At 44.8% G+C, this 21,846-nt stretch overlaps 2 protein-coding genes across 3 annotated transcripts in view; one reads left to right on the forward strand and one right to left on the reverse strand.

The window, feature by feature from the left end:
* The window catches only part of cdadc1 (cytidine and dCMP deaminase domain containing 1), a 123,379-nt gene that overhangs the window by 71,037 nt on the left and 30,496 nt on the right, over positions 1–21,846 (reverse strand). The gene's annotated exons all lie outside the window — the stretch shown is intronic.
* Positions 1–21,846, forward strand: part of LOC127595803 (fibroblast growth factor 14-like) — a 74,716-nt gene that overhangs the window by 42,322 nt on the left and 10,548 nt on the right. Inside the window, exons 2-4 of one of the 2 annotated variants that reach the window (XM_052057621.1) lie at positions 14,747–15,290; positions 19,020–19,130; positions 20,794–20,897. In XM_052057621.1, coding sequence (XP_051913581.1) covers positions 15,098–15,290; positions 19,020–19,130; positions 20,794–20,897 — 408 coding nt within the window. In that variant the 5' untranslated portion in view covers positions 14,747–15,097. The remainder of the gene's footprint in view (positions 1–14,746; positions 15,291–19,019; positions 19,131–20,793; positions 20,898–21,846) is intronic. The other variant, XM_052057620.1, reaches the window with a different exon arrangement.

Consider the following 21,846-nt stretch of genomic DNA (forward strand, 5'->3'; position numbering starts at 1 on the left):
AATACATAGACTTTCTTGACACACGTCACTGGAACTCAGTTATACACGATGAGATGAGGCCTCAGTGAGAATTGAAATCACAATTAGAGGTAAGATCGGGTCTAAAAATCCAGCCTGACCCGACCCGACCAGCGGGTATGAAAGACTGACCTGGCCCGAGCAAGACCAATTAACTTGATTTGCACACTCGAGCCAGAAGCAAACCCGAAAATTCAAATGTACTTGGGAGGAGGATGGGTGATTTATGATAAATTAAAGCCTCCCTTTTGTAACAAAATCTGACTTATACAAGACTGTATAAACATTTACATCTTTCATATTTCTGTTTCTGCAGACAGTACATTAACCGACAATTTTCCATCATTGACATCATTTTTTTAAGGGTTCACTGGAAACATTTAAGGCCATCCGTCATTTTGACAAGTTGAAAATTGGGCCATAAACCACAGCAGCAGTGCATTCTTAATAAACTAGCGCAGCACTTTTCAGAGAGAAAAGCAGAGAGATTTTAGACCCAAATTTTGGGTCGGGTTGCATTGGGCTTGGGCTTCAGATCTTACCTCTTGTAGACAGGGTGCGAACAACATTAGGAGGATTTTGAATATTTAAGTACACAATAGAAAAGATTAATCTTTTATTTTGCTTAGTTTGGAATCCCAAAAAACTTTCAATCGAGTGAAATTGAGCTTTTTTTTTTACATCAAACAAGAATGGTTTTTGTTCATCACTAAATAATTAAGGAAGTTATGATATTTTAAAAGCTTCAAACTGTCAGTAACTTTTTCCATTGTTACAATGGAATGACCTGTGACTGAGTGTCTGTGCAAAGCGTTGTGCGACTGTTTCGAGACAAGTAAGAGCAAAGAGAAGCATTTTGAGCCCATATAACATAGGGAACAACGATGTGTGTCTTAAAAGCCATTTCTGCAGAGTGACCCCCTTCGTCTGCCTGTTGTTTGTTTGGCTACCCGAAATTCCCACACCATCTCTGGCAATGTACGCAAGCTTATCCCGGTGGACATTTGCTCTGCTTCTCATGTCTTTCATGTCATTCACGCTTAGATGACACAACTTTTCTTTAGTGTACATATTTGATGAAACTCCATTCCCAAATACCTCAAAATTATGTTGTGTAGGCAGACATAAATATTGCGGCTAGCTTCCAACAATTTTTGGGTGGACGAAGATGAGTTATCCCGTTGTGCGTGCAATAAATGTAGAAATACTGCATGAAACTGGTTCAATCCGAAACGATGTGACAGAGGAGATTCCACTGCACATCATAATTAAAAATAGACGCGGAAAGCATTTTTAACAAGTCAGAGGTAATTTTTCTGAGAGGAGTGCAAAACAGACGTGCGCAACGTGATCACACGAAAATGGCATCACTAAAAATGGCGGAAAAGTTACCTCAAGATATAGTTACAGTTAATTTTGTTAGTTGCCCGAATGTTGTCTTAAGACGTTTTGTTTTTTAAACTCACTGGATTCTAACCAGTGCAGTACTGGGCTGCACGATTGTAGTCGCATGCAGCTCGTCTAAGTGTTTGTCTCTTCGACACAAAGCGTCCGGAGGCGTTAAACCATGTTAGTCACGCAGAGAAGAAGTGTCTTCCTACTTATGACGAGAGACTGGACATGGTGCACAAGATCACAATTTGGTGTTCAGTACCATATTTTCCACACTAAAAAGCGCAATGGTTTATGAGCCGCACCTTCAATGAATGGCCTATTATATATATTTTTTTCATACATTGGACCCACCGCATTATAAGACACAATTTACAATGCATCTACAAGACAGAGCTACGCTCAAGGGAATGCCAACAGAACGATCAGATGTCAGGAAAACTTATTGAATAAAGCAGCGACACAGTTCACTTAACCAACAGCAAGTTATAACATTGACTCATTCACTTTGAACTCTCTTGCCGCTGATCTATTTCCGTGTTCAACTGGGTAACCGATTGTCTTAACGTTTGAACTCTGCGTTGTAAGCATGCCTCTAGCAAGGAGCCATTTTGGGGTTGAAATATTAGCGTAATGACCATACACAAGGCGCATTGGATTTTAAGGCGCGCTGTGAGCTTTTAAGAAAATGGAAGGCTTTTAGGCTTTTCGTGCGCAAAATACGGTATTTAAAAAGTGACTTGAACAAAAGGGGAAAATATTGGAAAGTATCCATAACATTCATGCCACATTTGCTAACTGCAAAGCTAGTGGCAGATTTGCAAATGTGGTGTCATTAAAGAAAACAATTTGTTCCCTCAAGTTCTTTTTGGATTGAATTGGATTGGATAAACTTTATTGTCAAATGTACTGTATGTGTAACATACAGCACAGCTGAGATTTCTGCCCTCTCAACATAAAACAAGAGGAGCCGCTGCGGTGTCCTTGCCGCTATCGAAAGAAAAGTTAACCAAAAAAAAGACAAAATAATACAAAACAACACATGAGACACAGACAATTGTGCACTCTTCACCACTTTCCTGTTGTCTGAAGCAGTTATAGATGAAAGAGGAGAACAGTCAGTCCATAACACCCTCCCCCGACTATCCAGGAACACGTCCATACTCCCCTACTTTTTTTTGGTTGCCTTTTCTGAGCAAAAAAACAAACGCACATGCAAATAATGCCTCTGTTGACGTGACTTTTTGTCTCGCTTCCCAGAAGGACCCGCACTGCTGGACTAACTCTTGAGAGAAGCACGCAACGATCAGACGGGGTCTGTAGTGTGATGTCTGACCCGATCCAAGACAAACAACGATATTTATCTGGGAGTGTGACAGCGCAACCATCTTGAATGCCAAAAGTTGTGTAGTTTGAAAAAGCCATTAAGAAAACCCGTGACTTAGACTTGCCCAATACAGAACGACTTGGGATTCATTTTGAAACTTGCACATCTGAGATTTGGTCCCATCTCTGCTTGGCAGTAAAGTTTTTATCTGGGATTCGTGAGAAAAGCCTGCATATATAGAGCAGAAAGAATAAGGGAGGAGACAGAACACTACAAAGAACAGACACATATAGAGAGGAGAAAAAAACATGGCATTAATAATTTAGTCTGACTGTTCTCTTTCTACTTCCCTTTAGAGGGCTGGTGATGTTGTGAGGTGAAAGGAGGCAAGGGAGCTGGGTGGGAAAACAAGGAAAGGAGATGACATCAGGACGGAAGGAAAGGAAACGAGGGAGGTGAAGCACGGCAGAGAGGAGAGATGCGGCGGCAAAACAGACTACTTAGTGAATTGAAATGGCGTGTGACGTATTCGTTTTGCGTGTGTGTGCACATCTTCTCGGCATTCAGCAAATGCTGTCTTCCCTCACTCAGAGATCCACCTGCGTCACTTGTCACTTGTTACCCTGGTAACAGTGGACTTCCCCATGCCTGTGCGAAGCTGTGCGTGTGGGCGGGTGTCTGAGTGTGAATTATGACTCATCCTGCTCATTTCACAGTGGCTATCCTCACACTCCTCCAATGTGGGGAACACCCATGCAACGGTGTCTCCTCCTTGTCTGAACTCCCCATTCCTCGCTTGATTTCAGCACCATGCTCTCTCTGACGGAGTAAACACTGGTAAACTGGTGGACTGGTAAAAGTAAGAGGACTCATTTAACATGTGCAGTGAAAGTATAAGGTCAAAATAGATTTTTACTTCGTTATATTACAATACACATTGTGATAACTCAGGGCTCTATTTTCATAGAGAGCGCATGTGCACTCGGACGTAAAATGTGTCACATCTTGATTTTCAATGAGCATGTTTGAGAATTTGGCAGACCTGCATTGCCCCATGTTGGGCGTTGCAGCAGACCAAGGGTGTTTTCTTTTACAAGGCCTGAAATTAGACGAAATTTTAGACCTGCTAAAAGCGAGCCCGAGTTGTGGTGCAGGTGGTGCAGTACGATTTTGGTGGATTTGCACAAGATGGAGGCGGGACAGATTCTGAGCTATGCCTGTCACGTTAGGCACGAAGCAGGAAAAGGGAACTGCTTCGTACGTAACGGAGAAGACAAAAACAAGCAGATCCCCGAAATAGCAGACTCCGACAAGGACTTTGTAAAACAATAATATTTATTATAAACAAAAATCCCGCCTAATAAATAACAGAAAACGCTGGTCACAGAACGATAGCCAGGAAATAAGGAACGCGACAACAGAAAGTGCTCGTAAAAACGAGCACCAGGAAAAAAGGAAATGCGACAACTAGTGATGGGTCCAGAGACACCGATGCGTTGATGCATGCGCCGGGCTCACAGAGCAAACCACGTGTCGGTGCATGTGCCGCTTCATTACATCACGTGTGTGACACATGAACTGCACCGGTGCAGTTTAGACTGCATCGGCTGCTCGGCACAGTCCAAACTGCGCCACTTTATCCAGGGGGCGTCGACTCAGTGCAGGGGGCGTTGCCGCAGCAAAAGCCCGCACAGTGTGTCCTAAGGAAGTGCGTCTGGCGACACGATGCCGATTGCCGAAACAAGCTAGACCCCACCCTCGCTCGAATAAAAATATGTTTGGGCAACACGGAAAACACACTGATTATCAGAAAAAAATGTGTCCGGCTGACTTCTAGCGTCATGCCGGCTGTCATATAATAGGCTATTATTATATGAGAAGTGTTTTATGAACGTTTGTACTGTACGTCATACTCCAGTTGATTGAGAGGTCCCGCCTCTAAGGGGGAGTTCCAGAAAGTGACTGCGAGTGAGCACACCGCATGTTTGATGACTCTGCCACGTTGCTATTAAAAGTCACATAAAACGTAAACCTTGTCTGCTGACCATCATTACATCGGCTAGGCTAGTTTAGCTGTTGTCGTAGTTCAAAGCTTAATATGTGGCGTGGGTTGGGTCGGCGCCGCAAGTACGTGCTCGCGCGCACAGCTGAGAGCAGCAGCCTATCGACTGCTGAGTGCTGAGACGCGCTTCACTCGAGTGACGTTGCTACAGTACGTGCATATTATGGAGCAGCTTCCGGACAAATACAAATTGTCCGCCGCACAGAGCCATTTTGATCTCCTTTTGGAGAATAAGGTATTCATTAAAATCTCCTTGTCTCACCAAGTGCCTCTCGGATTTTTGACATGTCTTATTCCATTGTGTGTGTGTCTTCTACACAACAGAGGAAATAGCATGCATTAAATGCAACAGACTAAAATTTAAAACACTGGAGCATCTTATTTTTCTAAATCAAAATTTGTGAAGACAAAGCCCACAAGCATCCTCATTCACATGATTTTCACATTATGAAACACATTGAATGATACAATATGAATGCATGGATGTGAATTACATTGTCAAGGGTCAATGTCATCTTTATTGTCAAATATGCTTAATGTATGATATGCAGCATAGATGAAATTTCTTCCTCTCAATCCTCAGTGCATACATGCATGCAAACATGCTGTGCATTAAACACACACAGCTAAGAAAGGATAGCAGCTACACTGTATAAAAAACAATAAACAATATAAACAGCATAAACAACAACATAAACAATGGCGCTTGTGGCTACACTGAGCTTTTAACTCATTCAGTACCAGTCATTGGGTAGATTGAGGTAGTAGATTGTATACACGTCATCATCAAATCAGTTTGTTCAGTCTGTCAAGTGGGTTGGCTGCAGGGATTATGAAGGTACAGCAGGTGGCAGTGGTCAGCGACACAGTATCAGTACAGTATCAACACAGTGTGTCATTGTGTCGACACACCTCATGAGGCCTCATGGACCCATCACTAGCGACAACAGAAAACGCTTGCAAAACAACGGCAAGGAAAATATGTTAAACGAGTACTGACTCACGTACGCTAAGACAATCCTTCCCGTGGGACGACGATAGTATAACCAACCACGAATGGTGTTGAACAATATGTGTAATCATAGGCAATAGCAGTGGCACGGCATGCAATACTCAGGCAATGGGTCCACCGCCGGAGTGCCTAGATATAGCAGGTGCAATCACTGGCAAATAGGAAGCAGCTGTGCAGGCGGCAGAAGTGAACGCGTGCCACCTGCTGCCGAATAAGGAACATGACAATGCCGGCGTGTGTGCTGGATGTCATCATAGTTCATTCATAAAATGTCAACATTGTGCATCGAACCTCCGGCCGTACAAATCAATCAATGTCAAAGCATTGTTGTTTTTGTCAACTTTATTACCACACCCCTCTGGCTGCCGCACAGCTCGTGAGGGTGGGGGAGGGGGGGGGTGTTACTCACTTTTGTCACATTTATCAAACTACCAGTGACGTGTGCTGAGGTTCATGCCTGGCGAGGTGCTGACTCCTCTGGAGATGGATGTAAAAATATGAATCTAAAATAGAAGATTAAAACAGGTTTTAATGTGACATTTTTTGTGCAAATTTGCAACAGACCAATGTGTAATTTCCCTTGGGATTAAATTATCTATCGATCTACCTATCCATCTATCTAGAAGAATAGCCCGTATTTCAGTTTTGACCTGAATTGAAACATTTTAACTTTTAAGTTTGCTTCAATCAATTCCACAAAAAACTTGGCGTACTTCAATCACTTCTACTCTTCAGTGATGTGGTAGCAGTAACAATAACAACAACAAAAGAATATTTAATGCAAGGTTAAGTTCATTGCGGTTGCTGTTATATTTATTTATTTTGACTGATCTGACATGCTTTTTCACATTTAAAAAGTATTTGGTCTTCCCTTTTATATTTATGAAGGTTAAAAAATTATCCATGTGTCTAGTATCATAACTTCATGCCTGATTTTTCGAACAAATTAATCCGTGTCAAAATCGGTAAAGAATTCGACCAGTTATGATGAATTCATTGGAGCCAAACTCAGTGACCTCAATCATGGTGAAAGGAAAAGCCCGCCGGGGACTCCCTGTTTAAGACGGGGGCTGCATGTGCCACGTCCTCAACCCGCTGAGGCTTGTAACGTTCGCACTGAGCACATGCGACAAACGTGGGAGAGTCTGGAGACGCTGTGGAGAACGTTTCGCTGCCTGCAGCATACTCCATCCAGCATGACCCGTTTGGCAGTGGCTCAGTCATGGTGTGGGGTTGCATTTCTTTTGGGGGGGGGGGGGGGGGGACTGCCCTCCATGTCCTCACCAGAGCTAGCCTTACAGCCATTCGGTACTGAGATGAGATCCTCAGACCCCTCGTGAGGCCATATGCTGAGTTCCTTCAAATGCAAGACAATGGTAGACCGCATGTGGCTGGAGTGTCTCAGCAACTCCTGCAAGACGAAGGCATTAATTCTATGGACTGGCTCTCCCGTTCCCCAGACCTGAATCCAATTGATCACATCTGGGACATAATGTCTCACTCCATCCACCAATGCCACATTGCACCGCAGTCTGTCAATGTTTTTTTAATCCACATACAGTATATAACTGGAAAATCTGTTTGTGTATATATTTTGGTTTTGTTTTCATTTGTTGTTGTATTGACAAAGGAAATGTTACTGAAATGTAAACTTGAATCTTCTGTCAATAAAAAAAAAAAAGTTTCGTGGCAGCATGTGTGGGGGGAAAACCCCATGGAGCCTGTATTGTTATTAAGACAAACATCAATGTCCGTTGTGTGAGGGAACGTGCCGACTGCCTGCGCCGACAACAAATGTGTGGGTAGGCAAGAAGAGCGCTATGATGCCATTCCCTTCTCGCCTGCGTATCGGAACAGGAAATACTCTAATTCTATTTTAATACTTTTAATGGTGAAATCATTTACACTACAGCATTGGCTCAAAGAAAATTCATGAAAAGCACAGAGCAGCCCCTGCCAATTTGTTTCCATGAGCGTCATCTGATTTAGTTTTGGGGCGAGGGTGTGTCAAAATTAATTGATTAAGCGTCATGTACTTTGAAAATCCATCCATTTACCGAACCACTTGATCCTCACTAGGGTCGCTGTAGCCTATCCCAGTCGTCTTCAGGCAGCAGGCGGGGGACACCCTGAATTGGTTGCCAGCCAATCGCAGGGCACACAGAGACAAACAACCATCCACGCTCATACTCACACCTAGGGACAATTTAGAGCATCCAATCAGCCTGCCATGCATGTTTTTGGGATGTGGGAGGAAACCGGACCACCCGGAGAAAAGCCACGCAGGCCCGGGGAGAACATGCAAACTCCACACAGGGAGGCCGGAGCCGGAATCGAACCCACAACCTCTGCACTGTAAAGCCGATGTGCTAACCGCTGGACTACCGGGCCGCCTACTTTGAAAATCAATTCATCAAATAAAGTACATTTATACACTTTTCGGGTCGTATAACTCAAAAACTTTGGTCAGTCACTTTTTTAAAATCGTTTTCGGTTATTTTTGACTCAACTGTTTTTGGGGTGTTTGAGTCCGTGCTCTAGCCTTTCTGGATGCTCGCGACCCTTGTGAGGATAAGCGGATTCGAAAATGAATGGATGGCTGGATGTTTTAGGGTCTACCTACCTACTTGCCTATTAAACTACTTTAATTAGAAAACAGTATTTATTTTGTTGTTAAAATCTTATCATTGCCCAAAGACAGTCCGCATAGGCTCAAACACAGCTGTGATCCTCATGACTAGACAGTAAGTTGTAAATACAAGCACGCCCAAACTCAGCTCAGGAATTTAAGAAAGAGAGGCCCATGGTGCATGAGATGGAGGGCCGAAAATTTGTTATTCCTCCTCCTTATTCCATATTAGACCAAGGTGGCCTGAAATAGGTAATATGCATTGTGTTGCCATCTTTGCCCTATGTGACATTTTGGAGGCTTCCGAACTATTGTTTACAACTTAAGAGATGCACTGTCATGGTAATCCCTCTGAGTTATGGTCAAATATATCTGGCCAAATCAAATAATGGTGAACCATTGCTGTATTAGGGGGTGTCGCAATGCCTTCCATGATCACAAAGAGAAAAATGCTGGCAACGGACTCAGTTTTGACAAGTTCGTTTCAGAGCTCACAAAAAGAATTCAGGAGGCTTTGTTATCAGACAAAAAAAAATCACCTTTGACAATAATCTGCCTTTGCAACCGTGCTGAAATGTCCTTGGGCAAGATACTTAATCTCCAATTGCTCCTGATACTGCGTCCCTCAGTAGGTGAATGTGGTAACAGTGTAAAACCTGAGGTAGAAAAGTGCTGTATAGTATAAGGGCGGCCTGGTGGTCAACTGATTAATGCGTTGGCCTCACAGTGCAGAGGGTTCAATTTCGGTTCTGGCCTTCCTGCGTGGAGTTGGCATTTCCCACATTCCAAAAACGTGTGTGGCAGGCTGATTGGACGCTCTAAATTGTCCCTAGGTGTGAGTATGAGCGTGGATGGTTGTTCGTCTCTGTGTGCCCTGCGATTGGCTGGCAACCGGTTCAGGGTGGACCCCATCTACTGCCGTGAAGACAGCTGGGATAGGTTCCGGCACACCTTTCATAATTTTGCTGCTGTGCATTGGGAATTTCTCCATTGCGAGACTAATAAAAGTTTTCTTATCTTATCTTATCTTGTGAAGATAAGCGGGTCAGAAAATGGATGGCTGGATGAGAGTCAGTCATGGTGCCAGGAATTTTTCTCTGAAATTTTTCTTCTGTTTGTAGGTGTTTGAGTTGTGGAAGGACTGTGATAAAAAAAATGGGTTCTTGTGATTTCACTTTACGCTCTCTCTTTTTTTTTTTTTTAAATAAAAGTATAATACACACTTGTGGTGTGTGGTAGACATGCCTTCAAATTTGCCCCAAGGAATAGATTTGGATCCTATCGTCCAACCACTGTATTTGATTATGTTTTTATATCCCCTTATGAGGGTGCACATAAGGGGGTTCAATGTGACAGAAATGCCCCAATTGTATCACCTCGCTGTTTCCCCCTGTTTCTATAGGGGAATGCTTGTTGCACGCTAATTTCAAGCACTTATGAGATGCAGCTAGTGCTCCTTCAGGTGCTGGACCAGGCTCTTCTTCTTAACCCCTTGGGAGATTGGCAGATTTGGGGGAGGAGGGACGGGTGAGCAACAGAGTTGAGTATGTGCATTGTGCACAAGAGCGTTTTTCTACATCCCTGCTTCTATTGCCCAACAGGTTATTTTCTTGTTCTGTAATTTATTTATTTTTGAGTATCTCGTATCGCCAGGTGAGGCCTTGCTACAGCTGTCAGTTGATGTCAGCTTCAAGAATGGGAATGCCACATTTACTTAATCTGGACAAGGCCTGTACGATAAAGCAACGTCAAAGTTGCGTTCCTCAAAACCATGTTTTTGTCCGAGCACCACCTCCAAACAGTAGGCCAGTAAACTGGCTTTCCAACTGAATGATTTATTGCAAATAAGCATTGTTACAATAAATTCGACCTCAATCAAATTAGCCTATCTTAGTTTTTATGATATATTACAACAGTGCAAAAACAAACAACGACAACAAAAAGGACATGTCAGAGAGTGTATAACCATCTGATCTTGATTGACGTAAGACAAAAATGAACCATTCTGAATGATGGAGATCACAAGACACGTGTGTGAGTGTATTCGAAAACTGGAGCCGTTTATCACGATTGAAAACTGAGTGTGTCTCATTTGTGAGCATCTTTGTAGTCTGCTTTCGGTGTGTGTCAGTGAAAATTGCATGAGACATGTCTGCGGATGAAAAATGAATCCGAGAGCAGAATTAGTCATTTGGCGTTAATCGGCTTGCTCTAAAAAGTAGCAGGAGGCATGCATTTCAGTGTACATAAAGCTTTGGTTTGTTTGCAACGATTCCCCTTTGAGTGTGACATGGATGAAGCACACACGTACATTCCACTATTCTGATATAATAGGCAAAGTATCAGCAACAAAAAAGAAACGTTAATTGCAGGATAGACTGGCATCACGCAAATCAGCATACATCCGTGAGACATTTCCAGCCAAGACGACACTGGTTTATTCAGTCATGAAAGCAAGCAGAGAAAAAGGTCTCTCAGTCCAGCTGACAAGCCCCGTTGCCTGGCACCGCGCTTACATGTACTCTGGCGCTCTCAAGTGGCCTTCTAAGTAAATTGTGTTTGTGTTCCGCGCTGTCCACGGTGCTGAAGCGTTTGTTCGACGACATGACTGTACCCTGAACACCAGACAGCAAGAAGCGGAAAAACTTTGACCAATTGAGATCATTAATGGGAGCTACTTATGCCCTTAACCGTGACTGTTACATGATGTTACGTCAGTAATATGTTTGATTGGATTGGATAAACTTTATTGTCAAATGTACTGTATGTGGAACATACAACACGGGTATAATGGCAGCTCTTGGCCTGCATTTTTAACCTTCTTTCAAGCAACTGTCACTAGGCGCATTTGGTAACAGGTGAACAAGTGAACGAGGAGCTTGCTTACCCGTACAGTGTAGATGAGTTGAAAATAATTGAACAACCATGTGGGATAGATTGTGGTCACCTACGACCATGCATTTTTGGTTATCAATATAGTTTTTAGCATAGGAATGCACACGATTTTTAACATCCTCAACCATTTTTAAAGTGCGAGATCCCACACATCTCATGTCTCTTAATGGCAACATTACAAGTTCCTCAAACGATTGAATGGGACCTGGAAGTTGTTCTCGTGCTCCCGTTTTAAGTAGCATCTCAAACGCTCATTGAGGTGCAAGAATTTAGCATCGAGGAGCTTCCACGGGGTAGCTTAAATCCAGGCACCTCTGATGTATCCTCTGCGGAATCCCTGAAGCTTCACAATGGTAGCGTATGAAAACGGGTGTGTACCAGCATGATCGTCAACGACCCAGGACTTCAAATGAAATTGATGTTTGTGCCATTTCATGATTATTTTAGTTTGAATATATTTTTGTTGAGTGTTCTATTTGGCGCATGTACTTGTTACCAAAAAGATTTGATTACACTGGCCCATGGTGACGACACTGAACCACATCTGTTTCTAGGGTCTGCAGTAATTAGGATGCTATTTCTTAGACACATTTGGCTGCGTAAAGATAATTTTAAAATGTGTCGATGGTGCTTTCCTTTTTTCACATTCAATCTAATGCAGGGGTGTCCATTACGTCGATCCTGATCGATCCGTAGATCTAGGACTGGTCCCAAGTAGAACCGAGGGTTGTAGAGGAGAAAAAAAAAAAAAACAACCATTTGTGTGTCTTTGTACGCGTTAGTAATATATACACTGTACTGTACTGTAATATGTACACTGCACCCTAATCATCCCATCAGTCTCATTTTCACAAAAAATTACAAAAATACAACAAAATAAAGCAGGTAAATCTTTCATCTACAGTGGCGTGAGACCAACGTCACCGGAAGTTATTAGCGCTCAGCAGTCTGCAATTGCAGCTTGTGATCAGAGTTGTTGCGCTATACCTTTTACCGTTATTATTCTCATTCAGAGTTTGCTTCGTGTACAATTCACCGAGGGCACGGGCAAAGAATAGGAATCTAGAGGGCCCAGGGAAGCACTTTAAAACGGTACGTGTGAGCTACGATAGTTAACAGGCTGCAAAAGTGCATTGCATGCCTCCGTGTTAGGCGGTTTTCGTCATGGCGTACGTGCGTGCGTGCGTGCGTGTGTGTGTGTGCGTGCGTGCACGTGCGCGGTAAGGGTCGATCCCGGTAGGTTGATTGATCGAAAAGTAGATCTTCGGTCCAAAAAGTTTGGGCACCCCTGATCTACTTCTTATTTATTTATTATTATTAGTTATGAGTCATTCCAAATATGAATTGTGCGCATCGTTAGTGGAGGGGGTGTGAGTGACACGATTGGGACTGAGCTTGTTTTTGCAGTTTTTAGTTGTGAACCATGTCAGTGTGGATATTTGATTTGAGCTTAATCCCACTTGAAGCATAAAGTGGGCATTTGTGGTTATAGTCATACTTGCATTTGTGCATTTTTGACACGATGTGACATCATCTTTAGTAGTGTCCATGAAATGACGACATCGCGGAATGATCATCACATGACCCCAAAATAATTCTAACTCCTCTTGCCTCGCTCCTTTGTCAGTCTCCCTCCTCCTTGATGGAATTTCTGGCAGGAGGTGTAAACAGGGGGGTGATGGCCTGGAAAGCTACAATTTGATTCATTAAATGACACCCATATCTCTATAATCACAAGTCTTCTGTAAACCAGATGTATGCCATAGTACCAAAGGTGACCTGTGGGAGGCAGCATGGTGCCTCATAACATCAGAAAAAGAAAGAGAAGAAGCTACTTAATCTTTCTGGTCATGACATTACAGTGCCAACCTCTTCTTCTTGTCATTTTGTGAGACACATTATGCAAACATTCAATACGAATAACTGTTTCTCTATTTCTGTCTGGCAACAGCAGGACTATTAGCTCACTTCCTGTTTGGCCATTATTCCGTTTCACGTCAATCACAGAGTCAGATTGGCCATAGTAAATATTGAACAGGTTTAACAGTTATGATTGTTGGCCTCAACCATTTCCCAAACAAGTTCCAGAGACAGCACACCCCACCCCACGTGGTCATCTTCCTAAAACATCCAATATTTGTGACTTTGCTGAGTTTGGTCAGAAGGGGTAATGGGCCTCAGTTTCAGAATCAATTGGTAAGTGATGCTCTACTCAGTGTTGCTACAGACAATAAGACCACAACATTTTTAGCTTTAGTCGTAGGAGGACTGTAGGAAATAACATGAAGAAGACTTTTGAACAAACCCATAATCGAGGTGCAAATGCATTTTTTTGTGCAAATGCTAAAAATAGCCACGCAAATAATGCATATTCATTAACTTTCTGAACTGCTTATACTATCAGTAAAATACTTATATTTGGGGTTTTTTTTGAAGACATCACCCACGATGACGAGCTGTTTTCAGGCTCGCTGGGCGCATGGCTTCAGCAACCCTGTGAGACTTCACAGATCGCCAAGCAATTTCCAAACAGCTTCTGGAGAATCACTATGGCATCCTTTTCATTGCTTTCAAAATAAACGTTTGGCAGATTCCCCGTCTTGCATTTTCAAGGAAACATTGTGTGTTCATGGTAAATCAGCGCCGCTCTCGAATAATATATATATATATATTTATAAACTGCTTATTCTCAATTGAGGATCGCGGGAGGGTTGGTGCCTTTCCCTGCTGATTTTGGACAAGAGCACACCCTGGACTGGTGGCCAGCTAATCGCATCCGGGCACACATAGACAATTGGATCAACCATTCACATATTCTCATTCTCATATTCACATATATCATATTCTCACCAAAGAAGAATTGAGAGTTTTCACGGTTTCTAAGAAGCATGTTTTTGGAATGTGGGAGGAAGCCACAAAGTATTCGCCGTCGCAAGTGTAGACAGAACATACAATTTCCACCGTGGTAGGCCAGAGGCTGCCCTCAGACCCCCAAACTCAGAACTGTGAGGCGGATATGCCAAACACAACGCTCACCGTGCTGCGAGGAGTATTCTAACACTAACTGTTGTTCTTATAAAAACATCAGGACTCAAACTTGGGGTTAGAAGCAACAGATGGGAAAGGACGAATTTAACGTCGATATCGGAACGTTTTAATCTGAAAGTATTCCCGTACCCTGCATGTAAAGCCCCGCGTGGTTGAGCGGAGACGCAAGCCCATCCACTTGCCGAGCGGAGATTTGATTAACTTTGAAAGTCCAGGCGCTTGATTTCCGGCGAGACTGTGTGTGCCTCACGTTAATTTACACACCTGGAACGGCTCGCAGCTGCACGCGCGCCGCGCGCCGCTCGCAGCGCAACAGAAACGGACGTTTTGTCGCGCAAGTGCTCTCCCGATTGTGTCCTTCAGAGGGTCGCGTTCGTCTCGGGTGTCGGCCATGGGGAGGAGCACCGGCAAGGCACCTCGATGAGGCGCATGCAGGTGCCATTCATAGAGCGCTGCTGACAGGCGGGGCGGCGGGACGTGACGGACAGGTAAACCGCTGTGCGTTTGAAGCCAATGGCCCGTGGCCGTGACGCGCAGCGGCGTGAATTGCTCGGACTCTGAAGTGATGGGGCCGTTGTAGCCGGCAGAGCCGCCGCGACTGTGGGGTGCGGCATCGTCTAGGATCCGAGCCCCCGATCCGGAGAAGGCGAGTGACGAGACCGGAGACGCGGGCGGAGACGCCTCTGCTTTTGTGTAGGCTGTCTCGGCGGGGACATGGCAGCGGCTATCGCCAGCGGTTTGATCCGCCAGAAGCGGCAGGCGAGGGAGCAACACGCCCACCGACCGACCACTCACCGGCGGCGGAAGAGCCCCAGCAAGAAGCAGGGGTTGTGCAACGCGAACCTGGTCGACATCTTCTCTAAAGTCCGAATATTTGGCTTGAAGAAGAGGAGGCTACGGAGACAAGGTGTGCGCGGACACACTTATATGCACGCAGACACGTACGCGTATCACACGCACACGCGGCTCGGCAGACAGAGGCGCGCAAATGTACCTTTACGCGTTTCGCCTGGCATACATGCACGCATTGGGAGACGAAATCTCGCACACTTTAGTTTTTGCTTGAAGCCAGACCGACAGCTTCGACCCTTTCCTCTCTGTCGTGGACGCAGAACCGCGCGCACGTGCACTGTCAGGTCTTGTAGCGCCATATGGTTCACTAGTTTCCGAGTACATCCATTATTGAAGCCACAGATTGCTCTGTCTCGTCTCTCTGGCATGCGTGCATGTGCAATTTGCAAAACTCTGGTTGGAATGTGTTCGGCTTAGTTTTTGTTCACGCAGAGCTCAAAGACTGAATACTGACGTTTAAGTGATTTGTGCTCGTATCCAACCAATTGTGTGGAAAGTCAGTGGGTGAGCTCGTGGGAAGGCGACCTCGGCAGTGTGTGGGGAGGGTGAGATGACGTATCATGTTCATGTGTCCAGCTTGGACTTGAGAAAAGCAACAATTAGGGTCTCACAGGGATTTGTTTTCTCTCAGCTCATTAAGTCGGCGTTGGAGCTTCCGATTTTTCTGGCCCCTCTCTCACTGCATATTATTAACATTGGAATTCTCCCAATGATTCCACATGCGTTTAATTCAAACCTCCCTTCTCATGCTTACATCTTTACATCCCCACCTCCTGCCTCCATTTGGTATCACGCTAATCCTCTCGCTTTGCCTCAGATCTCTCCATCACTCCCTCCAGCCAACACCCCCAGCACACACACAAAGCTTGCCAACATCCCCTGCAGCCTTCCAGGGGTTTTCGGAAGGAGACATTCAAACAGATATGGACTCGCACTTGGCTTGTTATGAGAAGGGCGAGACCACCGCTCTCAAATGTAGTTTGTGTATCTTCATTTTAATGTTGATGTCAGATCATTGAAATAACAGTAGAAGCCAGGGGTTGCCCGGCATCTCTTTCTGTAGTTCATGTTTATTTTACCTGCAAAATAAAGCAATGTTAGAAAATGGATATTGTGCTGTTATTTATCGCAGGCCAGCTCCATCACCTTGACTTATCCAAATGTCCTCCCAATGATGGGCGGGCTTTCTGTCCACTATTCCCCTGACTTAAAATCAATGCGTGCAGGTATGGAAAGTCGATGGCAGACTGAAGCGCTCTCCACCCCGTTGCGTTATTCTCAAGTGTGCATGCAAGTCTTGGAGTCAAAGATGGTTCTGGCGTTTCTCATATGACAGTCACAGAGTGCGTCACTGGTGCCATATCGGAGGTGATGTTGGTGCATTTTTTTTCAGCACGACATCTGTGGTGGTCTCATTTGTGATGGTGGAATGGCACTCAAGTGGTTTGATGATCACGCGTCTCATACAAAATGTAATGCGTGTGCGTGGGTGTGTGTGTGTGTGTGTGTGTGTGTGTGTGTGTGTGTGTGTGTGTGTGTATGTGTGTGCGTGTGTGTGTGTGTGTGTGCGTGTGTGTGTGTGTGTGTGCGTGTATGGATGGGGGAATACCTCTCCACTGGAACATTGTGGCATCACGAGACTGTTGTCATGGAAACGCAAAGATGGGAATTTCCCTAGTAACAGACAAGATGCTGGGAAGAAAAGGGAATATCACCTTGGCGAATGTGGAAAGAATTGCAGAATGAAGGCTTTTAATGGACGTTGCACAATTGAACGGACAACAGATGATTAGGTACTGTTCCCCTCTGGACTGTCATTGACTCGTTTGCATCAATTATAAAGCACGCATTACCAATCCATGGGCAATCTGTAATAATGATGACAATCTAAACTGAGTTCATGAATAGCCCATATACCTCTCATCTAAAATGGCTACACAAGTCTGTGTTGTGGCCTGGGGAGGGCTTGTTTTCGCCTGACGGCCAGACCGGAGCATGTTCAGTGAAACATCAAAAACGGAAGCTGTGTTCAAAGCATGACCTTGACAGCAGTGCAAGGTTGCATATTGTCTTCAAAATTGGAAACCTATTTCAATGACACCACCTGAACTGTCACATTTTTTTTGTTTTGGCCCACGATCTTGCTCTTCTGTTTTTATCATAGCATTACAAGGGAATCTACTCACTCTCAAAACCTTGTAGACAGACGTCATCACAATCAAAGCAATGAAATAAGATGCCGGAGCATTTTGTGTTAATGTACGTCATCATTTGCGACGGTGCTCCTGTGCAGCGCTGGTAATGTGTCGCAACATCAACACACACTTTGTTGCAAAGCTTCACACCTCACAATGATGGAGCCCCCCCCGACTCCCGGGCCCTCTTCCTATAACTGGGTCAGCCTGGGTTTTGTCTCTGTGCATCACCTCTACTCTTCCTTTACGCTCTGCCTCTCTGGCACACTGTCAAAGGGGATTCCCAGCATGCTTTGGAACCGTGGGTGTGGCTGTAGGCGTTTGTCCATACCCATTTTGAGTGTGTGATTGGAAACATTAGCTCCCTTTGATCCGAAAACCTTATCAAAGTTTTCCAAGTGGAACAATGACCAGTCAGGAAAGGATTAGTCCGAGAGTCCTGCGATGGATTTGATGTGCTTGACTGCTCCTGTCTGCGGGACGTCCCTCAGGATAGGGTGTTGAGGCTGCCGCTGTGCTCAGGCTATGTCTCAAATGGCCCTTCAACAAAATGTTGAAACTGGTCAGAAATGTTTCATAACTACAAGTAATTCTTTCCTGACTGAACACATAGTCCAGTGTCACGGTCTCGTGAGTACTGCACGAGATCGGGGGGGCAAGAGCTTTAGCACGGGAAGCCCAGATTTCCCTCTCACTTGTTCCAGCTCTTCCCGGGGGATCCCGAGGCATTCCCAGGCCAGCTGGGAGACATAGTCCCTCCAGCGTGTCCTGGGTTGTCCCGGGGGCCTCCTGCTGGTGGGACATGCCCGGAAAACCTCACCAGGGTGACATCGAGGAGGAATCTAATCAACTGCCCCAGCCACCTCATCCAGCTCCTTTCGACGTGGAGAAGGAGCGGCTCCACTCTGAGCCCCACCTGGATGACGTAGCTTCTCATCTTATCTCAAAGGGAGCGCCCGGACACCCTGTGGAGAAAGCCCATTTCGGCCGCTTATGTCCGGGATCTCGTTCTTTCGGTCATGACCTAGGTGGAACTAGGAACGTAGATTGACCGGTAAATTGAGAGCTTGGCCTTTTGGCTCAGCTCCTTCTTCACCATGACAGAGCGATACAAAATCCGCATCACAGCAGACTCTTGAGCAATCCGCTTGTCAATCTTTCGCTCCCTCCTGCCCTCACCCGTGAACAAGACCCCGAGATACTTAAACTCCTCCACCTGGGGCAAGAACTCATCCCCGACCCGGAGAGGGCATTCACCCCTTTTCCGACTGAGGACCATTGTTTCGAACACAAAGAGATGCAATATGCAAATTGAGCATTTATACGTTTGGGTTTGCTGTGTGGAGTTTGCATGATTTAGGGGGTTTAGGGGGCTAAGGATGCGATCCAGCTCACTTGTGAACCTAATACATTTTTTAAGTCATACAAGGGTCCATCAAAACTGAGCCTTTTGAATAGACATAACTTTTGATGTAGCTCCTCTATTGGATCTAACAGGTGTTAATTTCTCTCCAGCATTTACCCTGCACACATCCTTATTTTATTTTATTTTATTTTTGCCCAACCGGCCTCCTTGTTGTTTCCCCTAGAACCGCAGCTGAAGGGCATAGTGACCAGGTTGTTCTGCAGGCAAGGCTTCTATCTCCAGATGGGCCAGGATGGAAGTCTGGATGGGACCAAAGATGACAGCACCAACTCTTGTAAGTAGAAACAACACTCATCATGTACTTGCGCTGATGCAACAAGCGTCAGGTTTTTGTGGAACCTCCTTGATTGGACCTGACAAAGCTTCCAGTTGAATTACGAATCTGGTTCCAGTGTTTTCGTTTGTTGTCATTTTTTTAACATGCCGTGTTGTTGCAGTGGTAACCTTGTACAGCTCTATAGAAATGTCCACCTGCTTGGCTTTTTGCAGGCCTCCCATTCATTTGGACACATACAGTGTGGCTTGGCATGTCGATTAAGAGGATGCGAGGCACCTCTCACTTTCAGCCTTTGTCGGTCTGTCGGTAGGCAGAGAGAACTGTGATGCTTTGGACACTCGTAGGAATGTCATTAGCGCCGAGCACCAGGCGGTACGGAGGTCCCCTGAAAAAGGCTGTTGAGAAATCTTTTTGCTTTTTGGGACCCTCGACATTTTCAAATTGGTGTATTTTAACACACCAACTTTTGAAAGGATGCACATCCCAGTGATGTGTATTTTTAGGCGTCCGCAACATGACAGCAACATAAAGCTGTCTTAGTTGCATCCCTTGAAAAGTAAGAAATAAAAAATCAGGCACCTGACGTGTTACTAACGTCAGGTGCCCGGCTATCATGGTGGGATGCATGAAAAAGTCTCCAGAAACCCATGCACAAAACACAAACTGGACGTTGGCAATTTTTCTTTGAAGCTGTCGTTTGGGTGAATACCTCAACTCAACTCTTTGGGAATTAGTCCAATTAAATAAGCCTCAATCGGAAGCGGGTACCCTCGATTAGTGGCCAACGCAAAATTGCCAAGCCCATTTTTTGCCTACACCATCTAATGTGGTTGTAGCATTGCATCCAATTTTGATGCTCATGTTGAGAATTTCCTGGAAAATGGGGTGTGAGGGCACGTTGATCACTCGCAGCTTGAAATTTCTCTTCTAATCAGCTGGAAGCATTTTTGCTACGGATGATCACCTTTGCACATTTCATAAATTTTTTGTCCTCAGCGCGTAATGTTGTGTGTGTTGGCTGCGAGAGTCATTCGAAAAGCACTTGGAAGCAGTCTTGATTAATGAGGACTCTGCCTTCCCTCGCGTAATCAAGCCTCGATTGGAGGGAAGACGCACGGCAAAAAAAGGCAGAGCTGCTGTCATGCCTTTCATCATAGGCTGTGATTGTGATGATATGCACTCATGCCGTTTGCAGCATAACCGAGAGCCACCTCCATGAATGATACACTCTGAAGACAAAAGCATGAAGACTAATGGCAAGCGAACACGGAAGAAAATGGAGTTCCCTTGTAGCGACAACAGCTCCCACTCTTCTGCCAGATTTTAAAGTGTAATCATCGAGCAAAAGGATTGCCAGGTCACTGATGTTGGCTATTCTATGTCCAAGGTGTTTGATGGGGTTGAGGTCAGGGCTCTCAACTTCTTCCATCAGGCTTGCCTTTTTGGACTCAAACATGCTGGAAGACAAAAGAGCTCTTTACGCCAAGCATTGAATTGTCCAACACGAACGTACTGAGAGGTAACGCAAGCCAAGGCAAAATTCAGGAATTGATTTTCCAAGACTTATTCAATGACTATTGTCTCATGTTACTTGTGGCAACTGACTGTTCAAAACACCATGGGCACATACAACCTCTCGATGTCTCATCTTTTTCTGCAGCTCTGTTCAACTTAATTCCAGTGGGACTTCGAGTTGTGGCCATCCAATCAGTAAAGTCCGGTCTGTACATCGCCATGAACGGAGAGGGTCACCTCTACTCCTCGGTGAGTGAGCCTCAATGTGCGCTGACACACAATACATATAAACATATATAGACACGTACTGTATCAAAACACTGTCATGGCAAAAGACAAGTTGTCCTCGGTGAGAAGAAGCGCTTGACCTGAATACACATTTTTGACATTTTGATTCTTCAGCAGCATCACACCATCTTTCGCTCCCATAGGGGCTTCCTTTAAATAACTGAAGATGAGTCCCCCTCTCCTTACACACACAAGTTGAATTTTAGAACGCCGTCAAAGGGGTGTGTTTGTTTGGTTGTGTGTGTGTGTGTGTGTGTGTGTGCAGCCGAAATACAGCCTCTGATTGATGATGTCAGCATTGCTTGACATTTAATTGGCCAGTGCATGTTGACAGCTTGTCATGCCCAGCTGAAGAGATGCTAGTTAAACTTCACATGGTCTCGCTCTGCCTGGGGGTTCTGTTTGATTCACTTTGTGGCTGTATTCCCCACAAATTCGAAAGGGACCAGCAGAGGTGGTTCATTTGCAAAGTTTGCATGGTGCAGCAAACTTCTTGACAGCCTTCCTTTGGATTGAGTAGCTATGCTCTCACCAAGGCAGCTAAACCTAAGCGCACTGCTTGGTGGAAATGTTTCCTTGTTGTAAATATGTATGTTTTTTACAAATGGAAATAATTCCCAGGTGTCCTTATAAAAGTTCCTTGACGTTCTGTTCAAAAACCCCAAAGGATGAAGAATTACAGCACATTTAATGCACTCTCCCCACATTTGAAATCAGTTACTTTCGAGGGCGGTAGCACTGCTGTTTCATGCAAATGCTGAGTATGGCTTTTGTCACCATGACGATCGGGGCGGAGCGATGGTATAAAGCGAGTGTTTCCTCGCTATATCCACTTATTAAGTTCCTTGCTTTATTGACTGTAGCTACCTTTTCGGATCCCTTTTGTTATTTGTTAAAATGTTATTTGATG

This window comes from Hippocampus zosterae, chromosome 2, assembly GCF_025434085.1.
Source record: "Hippocampus zosterae strain Florida chromosome 2, ASM2543408v3, whole genome shotgun sequence".
In the NCBI taxonomy this organism is placed as follows: domain Eukaryota; kingdom Metazoa; phylum Chordata; class Actinopteri; order Syngnathiformes; family Syngnathidae; genus Hippocampus; species Hippocampus zosterae.